Source organism: Cydia splendana, chromosome 11 (genome assembly GCF_910591565.1).
Source record: "Cydia splendana chromosome 11, ilCydSple1.2, whole genome shotgun sequence".
NCBI classification, from domain to species: Eukaryota; Metazoa; Arthropoda; class Insecta; order Lepidoptera; family Tortricidae; genus Cydia; species Cydia splendana.
The window spans coordinates 15,278,064-15,298,457 of NC_085970.1; the positions used below are offsets into that span (position 1 = coordinate 15,278,064).

The following is a 20,394-nucleotide window of genomic DNA, read 5'->3' on the forward strand; positions in this document are numbered from 1 at the left end:
AAAGGAAACTTCCTACAAAAACGAAGTTTGACAGCGGTTCAGGGTCGAATCATGCTGGCCCTTTATGGCACTATCCCTTTCGGCTATTTAGGGTTGTCAAAAATCGAGTGATTATTTTATCTGTGGTCGTGCACGCAAAAGGAAGTCAAGTGGTGCCAACCCTAATAATTGCTCGGAGCAATGCTGAGCCGAGCGGAGCCGAGTTTGACCGAAGTCAGGAGTTTCGCACCCCTGGTATAGGCAAAGAGAGAGTGTATAGAGGCGAATTGTCAAAGTAAATTATGTAGCCACTAAATTTACTGTCATCTTTCGACAGAAGATTAAAACTGTTAGAACGCCATTTGACTTTGATCCTTATTCTTTCACTGATATGTGTTAACTATGTATGTATATAGGTATTCTCATAATTAATATTCATATAATACAGGACCATTAGAGGGGAAAGGGGCTTTGGTAACTTCGAAATTTGTAAAAACAGCTACGTATGTACATTGGTTTTAAATATTCAAAAGGGTATTTATTCAAACACATGATCACTATATTCGTTGTATATTTTTCTGTACACAAGGTATAAACATATTTAACAGTAAATATAAAAATAATGTATTAACATACTTGTCTAGCCGAACTAATCAGGTAATTAGTGGAAGTTATTGTAGAATGTTTATCAATTTATGGGTTTGTAAAAATACTGTCAGGTAATTTTGAAAATATTAGAGTCTGTGCAGAAAAAGAAGAGTCGTAGAATTTATTGGAACCCATACATTTCATGACTTTCTCTTTCCGCACAGACTATAACAGCAATAAACTGACCAAGACCATCGCCTTGTCTTAGGGTGGTATTCCACCCCTGACCTATGTGTATTTGCGTCTCACATTTTGCTTATAAAGAGAGAGTGAGACTCGATGCACATTGGACCAAGAATTTGAACAGGTGGAATACCATGCAACCTTAGACATCACGAATTGTCAGTTAATAATATGGAGGGCACTTAGAGTCCGCTTGGTTAAAGTGTCATTCTATGGAACTTGCTAACTATGTAAACAAAAGTCACTAGCAAATTGACATTCAGAAACAATTCTAATATGGCGGTTTGTTTACATAGTTAGCAAGTTCTATAGAATGACACTTTACACAACCACACACCTAAGACACCAGGTAAGATATATTCATATACGAAAGTTAAGGTCCAAATGGATAAAGGCGTGTCCAAACGGGGACAATTTTTCGCCACGGACGCAAACGCCACTTTGACATTTGATCGGACAATTTAATCAGATTGGCGAAAAATTGTTCTCGTCTGGACAGTCGTTAACCTTTTGAACGCCACAGACGGCAATTGACGTCAACGCAAAATCGTGACAACGACGCCAAAGACGGCATTTGACGTCGATCGTTTTTTGATGAAAATGTACCTGAAAAACACCCCAATTTTAGGTTGGCATTATTTATTCATAAAACTAAATTTTACCCCCGTGGCGTCAGTGGTACGGCAAATGGATGCGCCGTTTGGCGTTCAAAAGGTTAAAAAGTAATTTTTTTACAAATATATATGATTCATCTAATAATCTCGTTTGAAGTATTTTTTACAAACCCAATCAACCTTTTTCTGCATTGCCCCAAATACGTATAGAACAAGCATAATTGGTCAAATGCTTTGATACATTTGATCTCAAAGTCCAACAACGTACCTAGTATTGTGTATGTCTCAATATTTGGAACAGCAGAATAAGATGTCATTTTGACTAGGCCTAATGGTACCCATTCGCTAACAATGTCACAAAACAACTTCTTAACTTTACACTTTTTGTTAGCTATCGTGTGACATCGTTTAGTGGATGAATACCCTAACTTACGTACTTACATACAGTTGGTGGTTTTTGTCATATATTTTTGGTATTGGACTCGAATATTAAAAAATGTATGCAGCGTAATTTATTTGGACGTAGCTAAGTGAAAAAGGATGAAATCTAAACAATAGTAGAACCTTATTTCGTCTGAAGAAGGTCGAATTTGCAATGGTTTTTCTCGATTTCTTTTATCTTAACTACATTTAGGTTTTTACGCAGTAAAATAACATTCTTAGGTTTTACACAGGTTAAGCACCACAGTTATTGTCTTATACTATGTTATTTATATAACTATTGGTTTTAAATGTACAAAGTCAATAATTTGCGTTCAAATATTTTAGCCAATCAGAGCTCTAGAATATAACCCAATCAAAAGAGAGCGTGCAGACAGAGACATCTATTGGTTTTGATTTGACAGTTTTGTATGCCTTAATGACGTAAATCGTAACTTTATAATTTATAATACTCTTTTGGATTTTTACACCACTAATTAATCTTGTCACTGTAATATTGATCTCTCGTTAGCCTAAAATGGTACACAAGTCGCTCAATATATACTCAATTATCAGTTTTATTTTAATTTATCACCGTTGGGCAATGTAACTGTACCTATATAATTTCCTTTTGAAAGTGAATTAAAGCAGAATGCCTCTTTTTAATGTGAATTTTGGGTACTAAAATTTATTTGAAAAACTGAGATCCATTGAGTCGGTTTTTTGTGCCCGATTCAAAACTCACATTAGGTATTTAAAGTCCCCAAAAGGAGATTGCTGGTAATTTCAAACATCTTTGGGACAGATTCATAATTAAATCTAATGTCATACGAGCGTGTCTAACGCATAACTAGGTCCCCCGTAATCGATAGCTGTGCCTTGGTCTAGGACAGGTACGTAGCTATCTTGCAACAAGATGGGTTGTCGACTCGACGCTTCATTCAACTGTTTTTCCAATATCGTGTTCTGTAGCTCTTCCTCTTCTAACTCTAACGTCAACTCGTCGATGAGTTTTAATCTCATCTCTACTTCTCTCTCCGCTTTAGTTAGCTCTAAGGTATTATCTTGCATCTCTTTCGCCGTCCGTGCTAACTCTTCTTCTATTTTGTCGATCAGCATCGTGACTTGAGAGACATTTTCACAACTATTCGCTTTGTTTTCGTCTGTATACCTTTTGACTTTCGCTGTTAGTCTGACGACAAGTTCCTCTTCGCGATGTAGTCTTTTGTTTATGATTGCAAGCTTTTCAAGGAGTTCGATTTCTTCTCTAATTTTTGTGAGGTCATCTGCTGAGGCGTCTGAGTCTGTGTCGTTGTGCGTTTGTGTGAGTCTTTCGGAGTTAACTTGGCAGATGTTTGTGAGCTCTTTAGTGAAGTAGTGTTCGCGCATGAGATGTCTTTCTCTTCTGGATTTGTGTTTGGTGTGTCTTCTGGGTGGTGTGCCGCTGCCGACGCCGACTCCGCTGTCACTGTTGGCCGCCTGGCTGTCGTTGACTTCCGTGTTGCGGCCCAGGTCTCGAAGGTAGGATTCTAGAAGGTAGTTGGTTCCGTGCTTCTCCATACGGCTTTTATGCGTCTGATCTTCTAGTTGGTCGATGAGCTTTTCTTGTTCCCTGCAAAGATGAACAAATAAAGAATGAATTGGACGTTTTTAATTGTAACTACAGAAAAGTTGCCATAGTTAGGGTAACGACAGAGTGATACAGATATCAGACGCTCCAGGTGCGTCACAGAAAATGATGCATACGTAAAATAAGTATACTGGATATGTGTCAGATATTCACTAAACTTTGTCTCGTTGCTAAAATCTTTGAAGATGTTTTACCATCACCGTCTTGCGGCAGCTTTCGTTCTTCACCCAATTGGTTGGAAAGACCTCGGGAAAATCTAGGTAGATAACCATAGCACAACTATCAACTCACCGAAGTTTGTCCAGCTGCTGATGAATAGTCCTGCTTTGATGCTGTATCACCGTCACCAGCCTCGCAGCAGGATCTTCGCTCTTGGCACGAGGGGGCGGGGTGGTCCGACCACGCCGCCGCCGCCGTCCGCTGCGGCTCCCGTCGCTGTCGCGGCCGGAGTCCTCTTCTCCGCTGGAGGCGCGACGGAGGGACAGGCGGACCTTTGGAATAAGCCGTGGGAGTTATAGTGTGTATGTCTTCGTATTACGTGTTACACAAGTTTTCTTTTAGTGCCACTTTGTACCTTGTCACATTGACAATATTATGAGATCTTAGCCGCTTTTACGAGTATATCGCTTTTTACCTTTACCTATTCTTTGTCGCTGACAAGGTACGAAGTAGCGCAAGGCAAGTTCCTTGACTGAAAAAGGCCTTTATTAGAAGGCAAGGTAATAAGGCAGTCTTATAAGACATGGTAACGGGCTAAAATGGCCTATATGAGGTGGATATTAACCTTTTGGACGCCAATAACCGATATATCGGCACAGTTTTGACACATGGACCCTGGACTCTGAAGCAGATATCTGCATGAGGATGTATTTCTTACTAAATACAATGTAACTGATGCTAAGGTGAGAAAGAGAGAGATTTAAGTACCTCATGCCGTGCGTCTCCCCAAGCTGCCAGCACCAGGAGAACAGGGGCGTCAGGTGGTAGAGGGCGCTCCACGCCACGCCACCGCTCCGCTAGGATCCATTCAGAGTGCTCAGTCAATTCGCCCGCTGTAACAAAAGAGGAGAATTAATTTTTATAGGCTTTAGTTCCTTCGGCCTAGTTATTTCAATTACTGCAATAAATTTATAGTCTGTCAAGCCATTTCCGTCAGTAGAAAAAAGCGGCAAATTTAAAAAATGTAGGTGCGTAGGCTAAAAATCCCACGGAAAATTTGAATTTCGCGCATTTTACTACTGACAAAGTTGTTGTATGTTAAGTTGTTGTGGCTATATCAGGGAAGGCAACAAATTGGTGACCAAATTGGCTAAATCTAACAGGCTCTACTATCTCATTAGGTCATTACTTCATTAGCAGAGTTCGGACAAATTATCGCAAATATAAATATGGTATGGAACACGATACAATTTTTTTAACAATTTTGAACTGCAGTTTTTGAGTATAACCTGGAAATTTTATAAAGATACTGTGTACATAATATGAGTTTAATAAATCTTGTCCTATTTTGAGATATAAACGATTTTTGATGGTTTTGCGATGAGTTGTCCGACCTCTGTTCATTAGTTTTCGGTTTAGTCCACTAATTGCTCGTCTTACATAAATGGTAATGTTCTAATTAGGTACATTTATGGCCGCGCGCGTCCACCACCTCAAGACGTCTGACGAGGATAGCTGCATGTCTACCATTCTTGTCTAACTTGTACAGGGTAGACCAACCTTCAGGTGCATCCTGCAGCGCGCGCACAATGTCCGCGCATGTTGTGTGCGGACACACGCCACGCACAGCTTCTGTCCACCAGCGAGCCCACCTCACCACTGTCTGACCAGGACAGACTACCACTACCTATCCCTGCTAACTTGTACAGAGTAGACCAACCTTCAGGCGTGTCCTGCAGGGCACGCACAATGTCCGCGCATGTTGTGTGCGGACGCACACCGCGCACCCACAGTTTCTGTCCGCGCGCGAGCACACCCACCTCCTCGTCGCTGTAATCTGACGAGGATGGCTCCATAATGTCACCTGGAAAGAGTGAACATTGGTTTAAGTTTTTGGGTTAAGTTACTACTTAATAGGTACGGTCGAAAGTATTAATATATGACCCATTTCGTACCTTGTCACAGTGACAATCAATATAAAAGTCGCTAGAGACCTCATATTCATACTATTGTCACTGTAACAAGGTACAAAATGGGGCATAAATGAAAACTTTCGACTGGATCTACCCATTTTATCATAAAACATCTGTTTTTTGTCTCTTTATAAGAAACACAAATGACGGATATAAGTAGGGACAAACGATTATCAAAAGCATTTTAGAATTGACAGAATTTATTGTGCTGTATTTATTTATAGTTTTCTTCGAGCAACACCGGCTTCCGACAGTAGTTTAAGTATATAAGTTAGTTTATAGGTATTTATTGTAAACGATTTGTAATGTGACGAGTTTTTGATGTATTTTGGTATGAATAAAGCTTCATAGATCATTGACAGACATTTCCCAATACCATTATTATTGATTCTTATCTTATTCGCTTCAAGTTATAAACCTCGGCATCGGATCCAGAAATGAATAGGTGCAGGGATTATGGAATTACTGTTACAATAGGGTTGTTGACATATGTTGAATTGTATAACTAAATCTAGTCAAATAGATAGAAAATGAGCAATTTATCACAATAAATTGGAAACTTAAATAATATAGGTATGGGAATAATAAAAAATACAAGACCTAAAAGTTAAAAAAAAAAATTAACATCTAAATAGAAAAAATATGGTACCATTCGATTCCTTACATTTTATTTAAACATCAAACATCAAACATCAACATTTATTAAGCAAATAGGCCACAAGGGCACTTTTACACGTCATCATTGAATTTACATAATTACAAGCAAAAATAATAACATCAACAATTTTATAAAATAAAACTAACAATTCAATCTAACGTATTACAATTACTAAGAGATGTATATGGTCTCTTAATGTCGAATTACATAAAAAATACACATACAAAACACAAAAAAAAAATCTATAATATTTAGAGGTGTAAATGTCTCTAGGTGTCAGAACTATAAGATTATATAGTTTATCAAGTTATCCTTAGAGATGTATAGGGTCTCCAAGAGTCAATATCCTGTATAATTAATACATTCATTAAGAGAAAAGAAACATACGAGAGCAGAATGAGGCGTCTCACTGTAATTAATTAATAAAAATAAAGTTACTAAGTATAATAGCTTGTGTTAGCTTAAACAGACCAATAAAAAAAAATATTGTATACCAACAATATATATAAACGCAATATTTCACCGACAAAATTTCCTTGTTTTCCATGCCTCGAAACGGCCCCTAACGTTACATGGTGACGTCACGACGAATTGCCATTTTGTTAGAAGCGTTTCGTCAGTAAAGTGCGGGTGCCAGACTTTGACCATCATTTGTGTAAGACAATGGGTCCCATAAAGACATTTGATCCTCAAAACAAACCTGATCGATTGATACCATTCATAAAAAAATTGTCAAATACCCTATACTATTACGAAACGGAAGAATAGCCAAGGCGCATTTATAGGTAAGCTACATACTGTTAATCAATATTTATATGTGATTATTCAATTCCAATGTAAACATATTTTTTGTCGAAGCTTTGTACAAAACAATATATTGATCCATTAGCTATGGTTACAATAAACCAAACAAAAAAATTTAATCAAATGAACTACTATTATCCTTTAGTCTATAAGTATATCTTAAAATGCATATTTCAAATTACAGTTAAGTTTTTTTCTATTTAAGTATTATACAGCTTTGTCTTATAAAAATGGCTCTAACTATACAAATACCTACATATCATCATTATACAAAGATACGTATCGTTTAGGTTCTAACTCTTCTTATGCCCAGAGTCTAAAGAACTTTGGTGGAACAATGCCTGGTGATAACTATTAACGGCTGGATACTTAAAATCTAAAAAAATATATACGAAAACAACAACTTCAATAACATATTCACAGTTCACACTAAACCCTATGCGTTAACATGAAAACACCAAAGTCATCGCCACACAAATATATGCATACGTACATGTACCCCAGAGTAATTAAGGTAGGGTGACCTATAACCACCCCTGCGAGGTGAGTTGCATGCCCCAGCCGCGCCTGGTACTGAAGGGAGGCACCCCAGGAAATACCATGATGCAATGTTGGGAATGCAGAATTTTGCAGGAAATTGGGGTTTTGGCAACGTAATTTGCATTAGATATTGCTGATGTGGGGTAAAGATAGTGTATTAACGTGGAATTATGGTAAGCGGTTTATTGCTTGTGAAACGTTTAGTTTCTTAGAAAACTAAAATTGCTTTTTACAATTCCTTTGACAACATCGAAGTGGTAGGTACGAGTATAATACTTAGAAGTTGTAGTTGAAGATGAATACTCCATTTTTACATTATGATGTTTGATGAATTAACTGCATTAATAATGTGTGATTTTGTTAAGTCCGATCTAGTTTACGACGCCGTGTCAAACACAAAAGCTGTCACTCGGACGCCACGTCACCGAAGTGTCAAAACTGAAATTGAACTTTATGCATATGCACGTAGGTCTATGTTGCTCTGTGGTCTGTGACCGATTAATCCGTTTTTGGCGTTGGACCTGCGGTGCTGATATATCGGTCATTGGCGTCCAAAAGGCTAAAATAAGCACCTAAACAGTATTTTTCAATGACTTTACTTAAGTTTCACTTATGGCATAGGTACCTGGGCAATTTCATTTTAACTTGTACTTTTAATAGTACACAGTTAAGTGAAAATGCACATGTACATGTTTAAAATGCCTATTAAATTTTAACGTAGCTTTAACGTTACGTAGCAAAGAATAAACTTTTCAGTATTACTTTTTATTACAACTTTTTACTACCAACACGCCCGCAAAAAATCAGTTACCAACAATAGCGTGAAAATAAAATAATAAATCCATAAACTGCTTTAGTCACATTAACTTGGTAATTTGAGTGTTGGATTCGTGACTTGGCACCATTAGGCATATCCGCCCCTACCCTAGGGTTACCCCTTATCCCCCCTTACCCCACTTTTACCCCATTGTTGGCCCACGCCCGTGGCATTTAGGCCACCCTCTGCCACACCCAACACTATTATATGCTATATAGAAACACATTGGAATGCTTGTGATTTATTTGGGTCATTTGGTATTCAAAATCTGATGTTTTACTTAGTTTTTGTCGCTTTTATTAATTAGCCAACTACCCACTTTTTATACGAATTATTTTGATGTGAAGTTTCAGTTGAAGAAATCTGTACGTCTACCACCAGTTTGATACTATTAATATTTGTATTCGCTAGCGTGAGCGAAACTTACTTTCTATGCATATCTCTCGTACTCTCATATTAGTGCAAAAGAGATGTATAGAAAGTAAGTTACGCAGACGTTAGTGAGTAAGCCAGTTTGACACTGCTAAGGCAGGCGGATCGTGGTAAGGCTCCTGAAGTCTGAAGTTTTTTACGTGTTGTAGACAACCACTCACATTATCCACAATTAACAACTTATCGTTACGAACGATTTAAAACACGATTAAATGCCTAAATTATTTACCATATTTTAGGCATTTAATCGTTATTTATACGTAGGTAATCCATCCAACATTCAGTCAGGCATATAATATTGTTGTCTGTAAGAATAGCTATGCGTACGCGTAGCTTTACCTATATAATTCAGCTAGATCTTTATTATTTAATTGCAACAACTCTGTATTTGTTTAAAGAATTAACGCAAAAGCAAACCTTAGTCTTGGGCGGGCGTTACCCAACTCAGTACAGATAGACCTCCTGATTGTTTCCACCATTATAATTAAGATAAGAGCAGCTGCATGTGCTCCACTCTTCCTTTTGAGTCTTCCGACCATACTTATTCCTCTAACACCGGAAAAAACGGAAGACAAACAGGTTTCCAATACTTACTGTATCATCGACACCACTGCAATCTCTTATCTGACGGCAACGCAGATTCGCAAATACAATCTTCACGCTTCAACTTAAAGTTTAAATTCCATTGCAAGTGTCAATGCATAATATAGGCTTGTTAAGAGTATTATCCTATTACCCAGGTGTTCAGTTCTTGCTTAGTTAATATAGGCTATTAAAGAAACAACTCGAAAAACAACGAGAAGACGGGATGTCGGCATTATTTGTAATTTGCACCGTTTACGAAGAAAAAGGGCCTCCAGCTATAAGTTTCTTAAAGATTATACAATCTATACTGAGGCCAAAGGAGTATAAAGGATTATCGTGTAGTAAAGTAATTAGCTCATTAAACTGAGTGTTATAATAAAATTATCCCATTAGCTTACGGTCAGCTAGTGTTTAACCATCCAACATTTATGTATCACATAGCATTCATTAAGAGAGCATTAAGATTTCAATTCAAGATTTAAGCATAATGGTTTAATGTTGATCTGTACGGATATGATGGTCGTTCTTGTCTACGTGACAGAGTGATAAAACGGTGTCCGTCACTTTCTATCCTGCGGTGTTAAAAAGTGACAGTTATTTTATCACGTGGATAAAAGCATCCATAATACGCCGGCTGTACATAATAATAAGGTAGTCAACAATACAAAGTACCTACATGTTTGTAAATGGTCATCATTTATTTGTATTTCATGCGGCTTGGGTAATGTAGAGGTGTTCGCGGGAAGCCTAAAGCGAGATTGTTATTACGGCACTATGGATGGAAATTTATCGATAGGTTTAGGTACCATTAGCCGTAAAAGTGCATGGCGACTTTATCAATGAATTCATTCATAATTTAGACATAAGATATCAATAGTATTTCTTTTTGCCATTTGATAGTTTGTTTAAAAAATATTTGTGCAAAATTACACTTATGGACAAAAGAGATACGCAAAAAAAGTACTTTAGATGCTGTAATCCAGTAATATTTTTTTTTGCATTCCTCTAAATTTTTTCATGAGTATGAAGTGACATGTGTTTGTGTGTACCTATTTCTCTTGAAAAAAATAGCCTAACGTTTATAATGTAGGTTTTAGTCGCTATGGAACCGAGCCACAGTATAAAAGTGTGTTTAGGATTTGTTTATTGTTTGTACACACCAATCAATGTGCCTAATTATCTCTAAAACAGATCGTTCAACATAGTTACGGTTTTCTGAAAAATAAATTATAAACCAGCGACGGTTCTTAGATAGATTTTGTACAGCCTATGTATATATAGTTATGTCACTTTATTGCACATAAACAGGTAAGTATAGGTAGGTACTTACATAAAATAGACAAAACAAAATAAAAATAAAATGATTTTACCTCGTTATCGTTGTTATAGTTTTCTCAGGGTCATTTTTTAATTTGGTGGTTTTATTTACATCGACACTTTCCCATCCCTAGCAGGTAAATTATGAACTATCGGTACAAAGTTAGAGGGAATTATCGGTAGCCGCGTAATTGCGGCAGCCGCACGCAAGGCCGCGCCGAATCACCTCACACACGGCGTGCAAGCTCGTCGAGCTTGTTGGCGCACATGTCACATTTTTTAAACGGATCGGGGTTGAGTGTACGAGAGATGAGTAATTTGAATAGTGATAGTACCTATAGTATGCGTTTTTTTATGATTGTGTGTGCGTTTTCATGTCCGTCCGATCTGACGAGCAAAATTTTAAACATAAGTAGGTCTATTTTCAGATTAATCGAGATAAAGGGTAAAAATCCGAGGTCATATCTCCCGTCGCAAATATCGCACGGCGGGCCATATCTTTTATTTCCTTCTGAATTCCTGGCTCTACGCCCACTCTCAATTTGTTTTTAGTAATTATCTATGACATGTTAAGTTACCTACTTAATATCATCAGCATAATAAGATCCCATTCGTCGCCATTCTTACAAGTACTAAAACAAGTAGTCTTAAACTTACTATTATACAGGATGATTCATGAGACGTGAGCAGGACTAATCCTGCACACTCAGTAACTGATAATTGATCGATCACCGTCGTATTTAGGAGAAACAACCACACTTTTTCCTATTTTTTTACTTTTTGGTGAGAGCAAATTTAATTCTCAACAATCATGGTCACCCTACAGGACCTAATTAATAAACATAAATCCTCTTTAACCGTAATGGCATTTTGATTACGAAGAAAATAAACTGTCAAACTTGAGTGAGATACGAGTTTTCAAAAGTAACCAGACCGTGATGACAGTGATGACATTCAATTTGACACAGAATATCGGTAGTTTAGTATTCTAATTTTAGGGTGACCATGCATGTCGTAAAAAAATTAATAACGTTTTTTTTCAACACGACTAGAAAATTAACGTTAACCTCACTAATACTGATACGAAACAGTTGCTTATAATTAACGATATGCGCAGTGTTAGTCCTGCTCACGTCTCCTGAATCACCCTGTATTTTTCTTCCTTGACGTGTAAAATTACTTTACAAATAAATAAGTAGTATCGCCAGCACAACCCGCAGCTTTTATTTTCTAATTTTTCTACCTAAAAACTAATGGATAAACCCATTAAAACAATTTAAGCTTTTTGTATGAATGAAACTTCCAAGAAACTAAGACCTGGCACGAGCCAAATTACTTTTAAAATTGAGGGTATTCGGCGAACCGGCGATTTGGGCTAACTACGCGTTAAATGGGTGTTTCAACGGTTCGGTTCTTTTTGTAAAACAAAAGGGTTTTTTAAGACCGGAGGCGTTTTTGAATGAGGAAAATCAGGTTTTAGAGGTTAAGACAGGAAGCTGTCTGCCTTGTAGTTTAAAAAAATGTTTGAATTTTGTTCTTCGTGGTTATTCAAAGTCGTTCAGAATTATGTCCATGTTTGAGATAAGATGAGAATAACTAGTCTAGAGGGGTCAATCGCGGACGGTCTAGAACGCAAAATGACTACAGTAATATTTTGTCTAGATATCGCTATTAGTCTACATCGCAAACGGTCTAGAACGCAAAATGCCCACTTTTTATATCACCACATTTTACATAGGTAGGTTAGGTTCGTTAGGTATCTTCAAATGGCCGAAGGCCAAACAGCACAGAATAGGAGCCCTGCGGAAGCGGGGCTCCGTCGACATCGCTATAAAGTTAAGATAAAACAAAAAAAAAATGTAGGCATTTTGCGTTCTAGACCGTTTGCGATGTAGACTAATAGCGATATAGGGTAAATGTGGGATAGACGCCATAGGGGGATAGATGCCCAAATTTGCACATAGCGACTTGTGCGAATTCAACGCTTGCAATTATTTTTTTATTTGTAAGCTTACTCTTTTCCTCCCTCTGGTTAATGACGAACACTTCGCTAAAATGGACGTATTGTGATTTATTGCGAAAAACTATTTCACGCCGCAACAGATTAAGGTAAATGTGGGATAGTTGCCATACTTTTTGAAACAGGTGAATAAAATATAGAAGATAAGCATTTAAAAATCTTATAACACAGTGTTAGTTTGTATACTTATTAATAAACAATATTTTCAAGGTAGCTGGATATTATTTGTTCTATTTGTATACTATCCCACGAGTCAAAATATCTTTGCGGCATCTAACCCATACAGTTGGCATCTATCCCCGTCCGAAGGACCTTTTTATTTTGTTTATAACTAAACAAATAAAACAAATAATATCAAACTACCTTGAGAATATTGTTTACTAATGAGTATACAAACTAACAGTGTGTTATAAGATTTTTAAATGCTTATCTTCTGTAGTTTATTCACCTTTTTCAAAAAGTATGGCAACTATCCCACATTTACCCTAGACAAAATATTACACTAGTCATTTTGCGTTCTAGACCATCCGCGAATAACCCGTCTAGAGCTAGGTACCTTCGCCCACACTGTTAACTGACAGTTCGTGTTCGTAAACCTTATTACAAATGGCATAAGGTCCACCGATGTAGAGTTAATTAAGAGTGTTGCTATCAACTGTAAAAATATGGGTGTACAAATCATCTCAAAAATATGTCCCATAACTCTTATGTCAGTGAATTAAGGACTATGGGACATATTTTTGAGTAAGTTGTCTACACCCATATTTTTACAGTTGACTGTACTACTTCAAATTTAATATAGGTACAGTCACCTGCAATCATAATTATGTTACTCTCCGAAGGCCGCAAAAATATGTGACACGCTCTTATGGCTCTACAAATAAGATCGTGTCAGATATTTTTGCGGCCTTCGTTGTGTAACATATTATTGCAGGTGACTGTACCTACCTAAATATCTCGATGAAACGACCTTTGATATTTGCGCCAGTAATCGCCTACATTAACTACTGATGCCATTGACGTATAAAATCTCAGGACTGGCCTTACGGGTAATAAGAATGGGGCCAGTACAGCGGTGTGACACCGCTACAACGCGATTGGTTGATGAGTTCGCATCACGCACGCGATTGGTTGATGAGTTCGCATCACGCGCGCGATTGGTCGCAACTAGCTGCGTTAGGCTGCGCGATTGGCTCGAATTGGTGAGTCACACCGCTGAACTAGTACCATTTTTAGTGCCCGTAAGGCCAATCCATAGATATAATACGTCAATGACTGATGCAGTATTGCGGTGACATTACTGTGCTGTCCAGTGATGCTGCCCGGATTTTTGACATTTGCTGTCGGCAATAATCGCGCTGCAATACCTACCTAACCTAATGCTGATGTAGCCTGGGCTATAACCGCGAAAATCGAAGTTCGCAAATTGCGGGCATTTTTCTCTGTCACTCTTATTACGCCTTCATTGGAGTAAAAGAGAAAGATCCCCGCAATTTGCGAATTTCGGTTTTCGCGGTAGCCGCTCTGAATCCGAACTGTACAGTCACATGCAATAATTATGTTACTCTTCGAAGGCCGCAAAAATATGTGACACGTTCTTATGGCTCTACAAATAAGAATATTTGCGGCCTTTGTTGTGTAACATATATTATTGAAGGTGACTGTACCTTAATTAATAACTGTACCTTTAGTTTTGTCAGCATACGTTATCTGACATAATATATAGTCAGAAAATTAAAATTGTATGTATATACTATGTAAATATGTTTTGAAAATTTAGTTTATAGTACTTATAGTTACTATTATTAAACTTAAATTTAATTACTCATAATTTTTTTAATTGTTTAACTTAATATTTGTCTCTATTTTATTTTGAAACCACATTGATGTGAATAACCAACATTTTTTACTGTAAACCATATTATTTCCCCCACAGAATAACCTATACCTAGGGGGTCAGCATTTTAAATGTAACACTGGTATTATTCTATTTCTGAGATAAAATTTTGTAGGTAACTATTTGTATTTTTTTTAATGAGTAGGTATGGGAATTTCGCCTAACCGCGTGCGAACCCCAACTTTGTCGCACAACAAGCCATAAGGAAGCCATTTTTTACATTAAAGCAGCATTAGCCCTTATCGGCCGATACAACTGTTCTTAATTGGCTAGATAATGTTGCTCTCAGCATTGTGTCTGGCTCCCATCAGTCGACGATCAGGAAAAACGCGGTTGATATGTCGACAGACTACGACGCACAGACTCCGCTACGGCCTGCTCCGCTGCGCGACTGGCTTCGGCTAAGGCGAGAACCATAGGTGGGAACGAAAGGTTCGATTGCTGTATCTCGCTCCAACTTATGGTTGTCGCTTTAGCCGAAGCCAGTCGCGTAATGTCTTGGCCAGGCCGTTAGGCTTAGAACGCACTGCGATTAATTTCTTGCGGTTTCAGAACGACGAAAAGTGTAGTGTACGGAATGCTTAATAAGCGCACGCACTTGCAATACTGAAAACGCAAGAAATTAGACTGAAACCGCAGGTAATTTAATCGCAATGCGTTATAAACCTTAGGCAGCCTTTCCACGGGATGCAGGTAGCATGCTATTCCTATGCTGTTCCTCTCATTCCGCGATCATTTCCGCTTCGATGGAAGAGCAACCTTAGGCAGCGGTTACAAATACCGCGATGTCATAGCACATTAAAATCTCTATATTATTGTCCAAAATTTTAGTAAATAAATTCAACGGTACCTATATATTACAGATTTCTGAAGGTTATTAAGGTAGCTGTAAGCTGCCATACGCGTCATGTCCCCGATAAAGTAGGAATGCCCCAATACTCTTGACACGAGTGGCCTTACATGCGCCATCTAAAATGTTAGTAAGTGGTCTGTTTGTGGCGCTAACGCAGACGCCTTGCCGGTCGTTAAGTCTCATTCTGACAGATGATATTGTTAATGTTTAGAATTAAATTAAATGTCATAAATATTATCACGCGATAGAAACATAATCATAAGTCTAAGATTCCTCACTGTAGTGCCATTTCGCATGACAAAGTCCTACTTAAGTAGGAGGGCCAAGAAAAAAAAACTTAAGTAATATGAAAAACTAATTACTAAGGTGCTTGGAGCATATTTTATGGCCAGAACGCCAGAACCTATATAACTAAAATAAAAAAATAATTAAAACATTTGAACCACCAGTAAGTAACTAGGGAGGTCACCCATTGTTGTAGTCTGTCCGTTTTTCTAAGATCAAGTAAGCCATAGTAAATTGTATGATGAACTTGATCTTAGAAATCGGACAAGCTACACCGTATTGCACAGTGTTGCTTCACAAACGATAACTATGGTGTGGATGATCCTTTTGGATAAGGTTTCCCCTAACGATGGCCGGTCTTACAAATATATGCCGAATTAGAGGATAGCCTCAAAATATATATAAAACACAGATTGACATACCTACTTAATAATATTGACAGTTAGGTCCCTTCTAGTCTAGACTAAAAACTAGATAAGGTTAGATGGGGTAAGAGAAACATTGGGGCAAGAGAAACACTTGAATCCTCATACTGTTTCTCTTGTCCCAAGCAAAATAAACTATGATTCTCTTACCCCACATAAACTTATCTACCTTAATTTATTGTCATAAAAAGTTAAGGAAGTTAAGAATGTGAAAACTTTTCTCGATTTTACGTGCTTCAGATTATCATCATTAGCTTTTTACTTAGACAGATATCGTGACGATTATATATTGCCTATGTGTATATTGTATGTGTGTATTGTGTTATGTGTTGTATTGTATTGTTTATCTATTCGATTTCTTACAACTGACAATGGCATTTAGCAATTATACAGGAAAGATGAAAATTCCGTAGAAATTTATAGGAAGTAAATTCTTCACGTTGATTTTAGAAAAACTCCGATTTTAGTGTTCCGTACAAAACTTTGATCACGGAACACTTATGGGATCACTTCGGTCTTGCAAATTGATTAGAGTCTGTGCGGAAAGAGAAGACTCGTGGAATGTATTGGGCCCAATACATTCCACGACTCTTCTCTTTCCGCACAGACTCTAAATGCGTTCTAAAACAAAGCCGATCTCAAGCTATTGAACTGCGTTCAAAAAAGCACTATCTTAGACAAATTACTCGTAATTTAAAAAGCTATACAAATGACAACAAAACTACATCGTAACTCACACGTACAAATCCTCAGAAACACCGATAAAAACCGTTACCGTTTACAATGCAAGATAGTATCACACCGTCATTACAATGGATTACCGCATATTACCACATATGTGTCCGTGGTAAAAGGACGGGGTTGTGTATGGGAATATAGGCGCTTACGTCTTTTAGAATTGAGGATGATGTGGCGTTAGCCAATCGGGAACAATACGTCAGTAGCGAGATATAACTGTTATTGGTGGTGGTATAGGCTAAAATATCTAGCGAATTAAAAATAAAAATAAAGAGATTTGAGATTTGGAAGTCGGTTAAAAAGTCACTGTGTGGTTTAAGAGGAATTTCCTTCCGCGGACGGTCCGGCTGTAGAATGAGCTATGCTAAAGTTTCCTCGAGGGACTACAGTATTGGGGTTCTTCAAACAAGGAGTGTAAAGGTTTTTAAAGGGTCGGCAACGCGCATATAACCCTTGGAGTTGTAGGCGTCCATAGGTTACGGTGACCGCTTACCATCGTATGCTTGTTTGCCACAGATGTAGTATAAAAAAACACAAAAGTGCTCGCAGGTCTGCATGCATGGAATTTAGTTTGCCATTTCCATTTACAGGATTGGGGGAACGGTTTCAAAAAATTACCTAATTGTAATAGAGTGGGCGATAGAGCTTGAATTCTACGTGACAAAATGTATTAACTGGAATAGACCGAAGGGGTTTTCAATTGGGATAATACTACCATTGGACCCTTCAATTTCAAATGTCTATTTCGACTTAGTTTACTTACATCGAAAACATAGAAATGAAAGATAGTGATGTAGACGTAAAATTTGACTTGTCCCGCGTTGAAATCAAAACGCCTTCGCTTATATTTTATCCCAACCAGATAATGTATGGGGAATTATCCCTTTCTTTTAACAAGACAATAAGACGGGAAGCTATCCATATGGATGCGACACACGATCCGTTTAGCTTCCTCGCTGTAATCACTGAGCGCGTATTAGATATTATTGATGTGAATGGTATGTTGTTAGATAATTTAAGGAGAACTTTTCTTTTGAGGAGGTCTTATTTCTCAATGGAATCCATACAAAAATAAGCCCTTTTGCAAAGACACTCCTCATTTGTACATGTAATAGTTTATCAACATAAGTTGTTTAATCATCATGTCTTGATTACAATTTAATTTACTCTAAAAAAACCCTGAACCTACCAAATCTATGGTCTAAACCAGAAGGTTTAGCCCATTGGTTGACTGGTAGAGAATGCCTTAAGACATTCAAACCAGTCCGTCATTTTAACCTAACCTAACCATGTTATATTGTGCAACAAATATGAAATAAATAAGATTTCATCTAATAAATATGGAACATACTTGCAAACAAAAAAAGCACAGCAATTAGCCCTAAGACGTTAATTTGCTCGACAATTTAATTTTTCTTTCAGATTTTCTCTTCAGTCTTCCCGCCTGTAGGGTGCCCACGATGAGCTAAGGCATCAGGAAATTCACGGGTATGGTATAACTCCTGTGAATTCTCCCAGTGCCAAGACTCAGCGTGGTCACAGTCTTCTTCCTTCTTCTTCTGTTCTTTTTTCTTGCTTCTTTGCATCGAGAACAAGTTTGAGGCATGGATACATAAGTTAGGTAGCTTAGAGTGCTCACTCCGTAGGCACATTATGAAAATCCCATTTAAGAATAAGAATAAGATTTTTTATTTAAAAGAACAAATCTTGTTAACATTTATAACCAATAAGTACACATCGGTAACTCGTGGCATTTAGGTAGCACTTAAAAGATTAGTTTAATTAATTTCCTTTTTTTAGTGGTTTCTTTTTCTCGACTCGTATAGGAAGAACATTGTCACATCACTAGTCCGTGCCTGCTACCTAAATTCCACGAGTTACCGATGTGTGCTCATCACTAATCTTTTAAGTGCTACCTAAATGCCACGAGTTACCGATGTGTACCAATAAGTAAGTGTTAAGCGAACTTTTTAACAATTTTATATTATACATAAACCTGTTTTTATTTTTCTCGAGTGTGCTATAATTTTTTTAAAGCCACCAACCCAACCGAGTGCAATTTCACACTATAAAGAACCACAATTAACAGCGTTCATCTATTCTAACGGTACAGTCACGCACAGTTTCGCCATCAACACGGCGGTCAATGGTTTTGGTACTGTCACGCCATCGCGGCGAGCCGCAACTCGACTGTACCGTTTACTGTAAGGTATAGTTGGCAGGTGATAAAGTTGTATGAATTTTATAACTGATACAGTTAAGGTGACGTCCCGTTTCCAATGACAGTTGCACTGCCGTGGCGACTCGTTGGTGTTACTGTCAATTTGCATAGTAAAATGAATGACAATCCCAATTGACGGTAGTTGGAGCTGTCGTTGGAAATGGAACGTCACCTTTAGAGTAACATTCCATTACTGACCGCAGCTGCACTACTAGTACATACGCATCGGTGTAGTGCTGCTGTCGTTGAAATGGAACGTCACCTTTACTGGGGGCCATCAAGTCTGCGTTCGGCTGCGTAAAGACTTGTCGGCGCGCCTAATAGAGGCTTCTGCCGACCAGATTCCTAATTAGGTACCTACAAGGTTTTAGGTTACTATTTAAGCTCACTGTCCCATTAGATTTGCTCACCATGCTTACTTTTTTTTTACAAAAATTCTATAATTTCTATACATAGGTAAGGTTGCTATTTAGAAAAACGAAGAGTATTTTTTGTTTACTTATACGTATACGCATACGTAAACTTATAACCCGATCTTCGTTTTAGGTTTTTGAATTTTTATACTACCTACTTATACTCAGAATTACGAGTAAATAAGTAATATTAAATGTCTGATAAGTTCTTAAGTTTAAGAACTTCAGTTTTTAGGTTTACCTAAAAACTAATTCTTACCTCATACGTAGGTAGAGTAAATCTTCAGAATCTGAAACAAGAAATCATATAGTCAGTAAATTGCGCTGTATTATTTCTGCAAAAAGTATTGTTTCTACCGTATTATGTACCTATACGAAAAAAATTTGCTCCCGTCATCCCGTCAACAAAAAATTCAATAATTCTTATTAAAACGTTTTATTAACACTAAAACCTACGTCTCGTTTTAAGTTTGCCGCTATGTCAAAACAACACGCTGTAGTATAGTGCGACATAAAGTAGTAGAAAATAAATGAGGGCGCCACTTCCTATGTAACTGTCACATTTTTGACGTAAAATTCTTAAACATGGCAACAAATTAGTATGTAAAATTTTAGTTCCATTTTATTTAATTTCTACTATTTTATTTCGCACTATACCTATAACACTCCTCACTCCTCACTAAACAAAGTTCAAATCAAAGTTCCAGAAATAGCCACAATTTCTAGCTATACTTATCAAAAGAAGCGTAAAATATATTTCTACAATGGCTTATACAACCTTTT

The 20,394-nt window shown here is 37.4% G+C and overlaps 2 protein-coding genes across 2 annotated transcripts in view; one reads left to right on the top strand and one right to left on the bottom strand.

Moving 5' to 3' along the window:
- LOC134795220 (transient-receptor-potential-like protein) overlaps window positions 1-20,394 on the top strand; it is a 395,634-nt gene that overhangs the window by 244,237 nt on the left and 131,003 nt on the right. The gene's annotated exons all lie outside the window — the stretch shown is intronic.
- Window positions 2,542-19,888, bottom strand: LOC134794822 (apoptosis-stimulating of p53 protein 1). Its single transcript, XM_063766620.1, has 5 exons — window positions 19,871-19,888; window positions 5,354-5,497; window positions 4,402-4,526; window positions 3,766-3,965; window positions 2,542-3,456 (listed from the first exon to the last, which is right to left on the bottom strand). Exons 2-5 carry the CDS (start codon window positions 5,487-5,489, stop codon window positions 2,670-2,672), a joined length of 1,248 nt encoding a protein of 415 aa, XP_063622690.1. The 5' UTR covers window positions 5,490-5,497; window positions 19,871-19,888; the 3' UTR covers window positions 2,542-2,669.

Bases quoted from the DNA above. Each gene is read 5' to 3' on its own strand.
- LOC134794822 (XM_063766620.1), bottom strand. From the start codon at position 5,489: ATGGAGCCATCCTCGTCAGATTACAGCGACGAGGAGGTGGGTGTGCTC. The intron at 3,966-4,401 runs GTACTTAAATCT...CTTATTCCAAAG, and splicing joins GGGGAGACGCACGGCATGAG to GTCCGCCTGTCCCTCCGTCG. The intron at 3,457-3,765 runs GTGAGTTGATAG...TCATCTTTGCAG, and splicing joins CAGCAGCTGGACAAACTTCG to GGAACAAGAAAAGCTCATCG.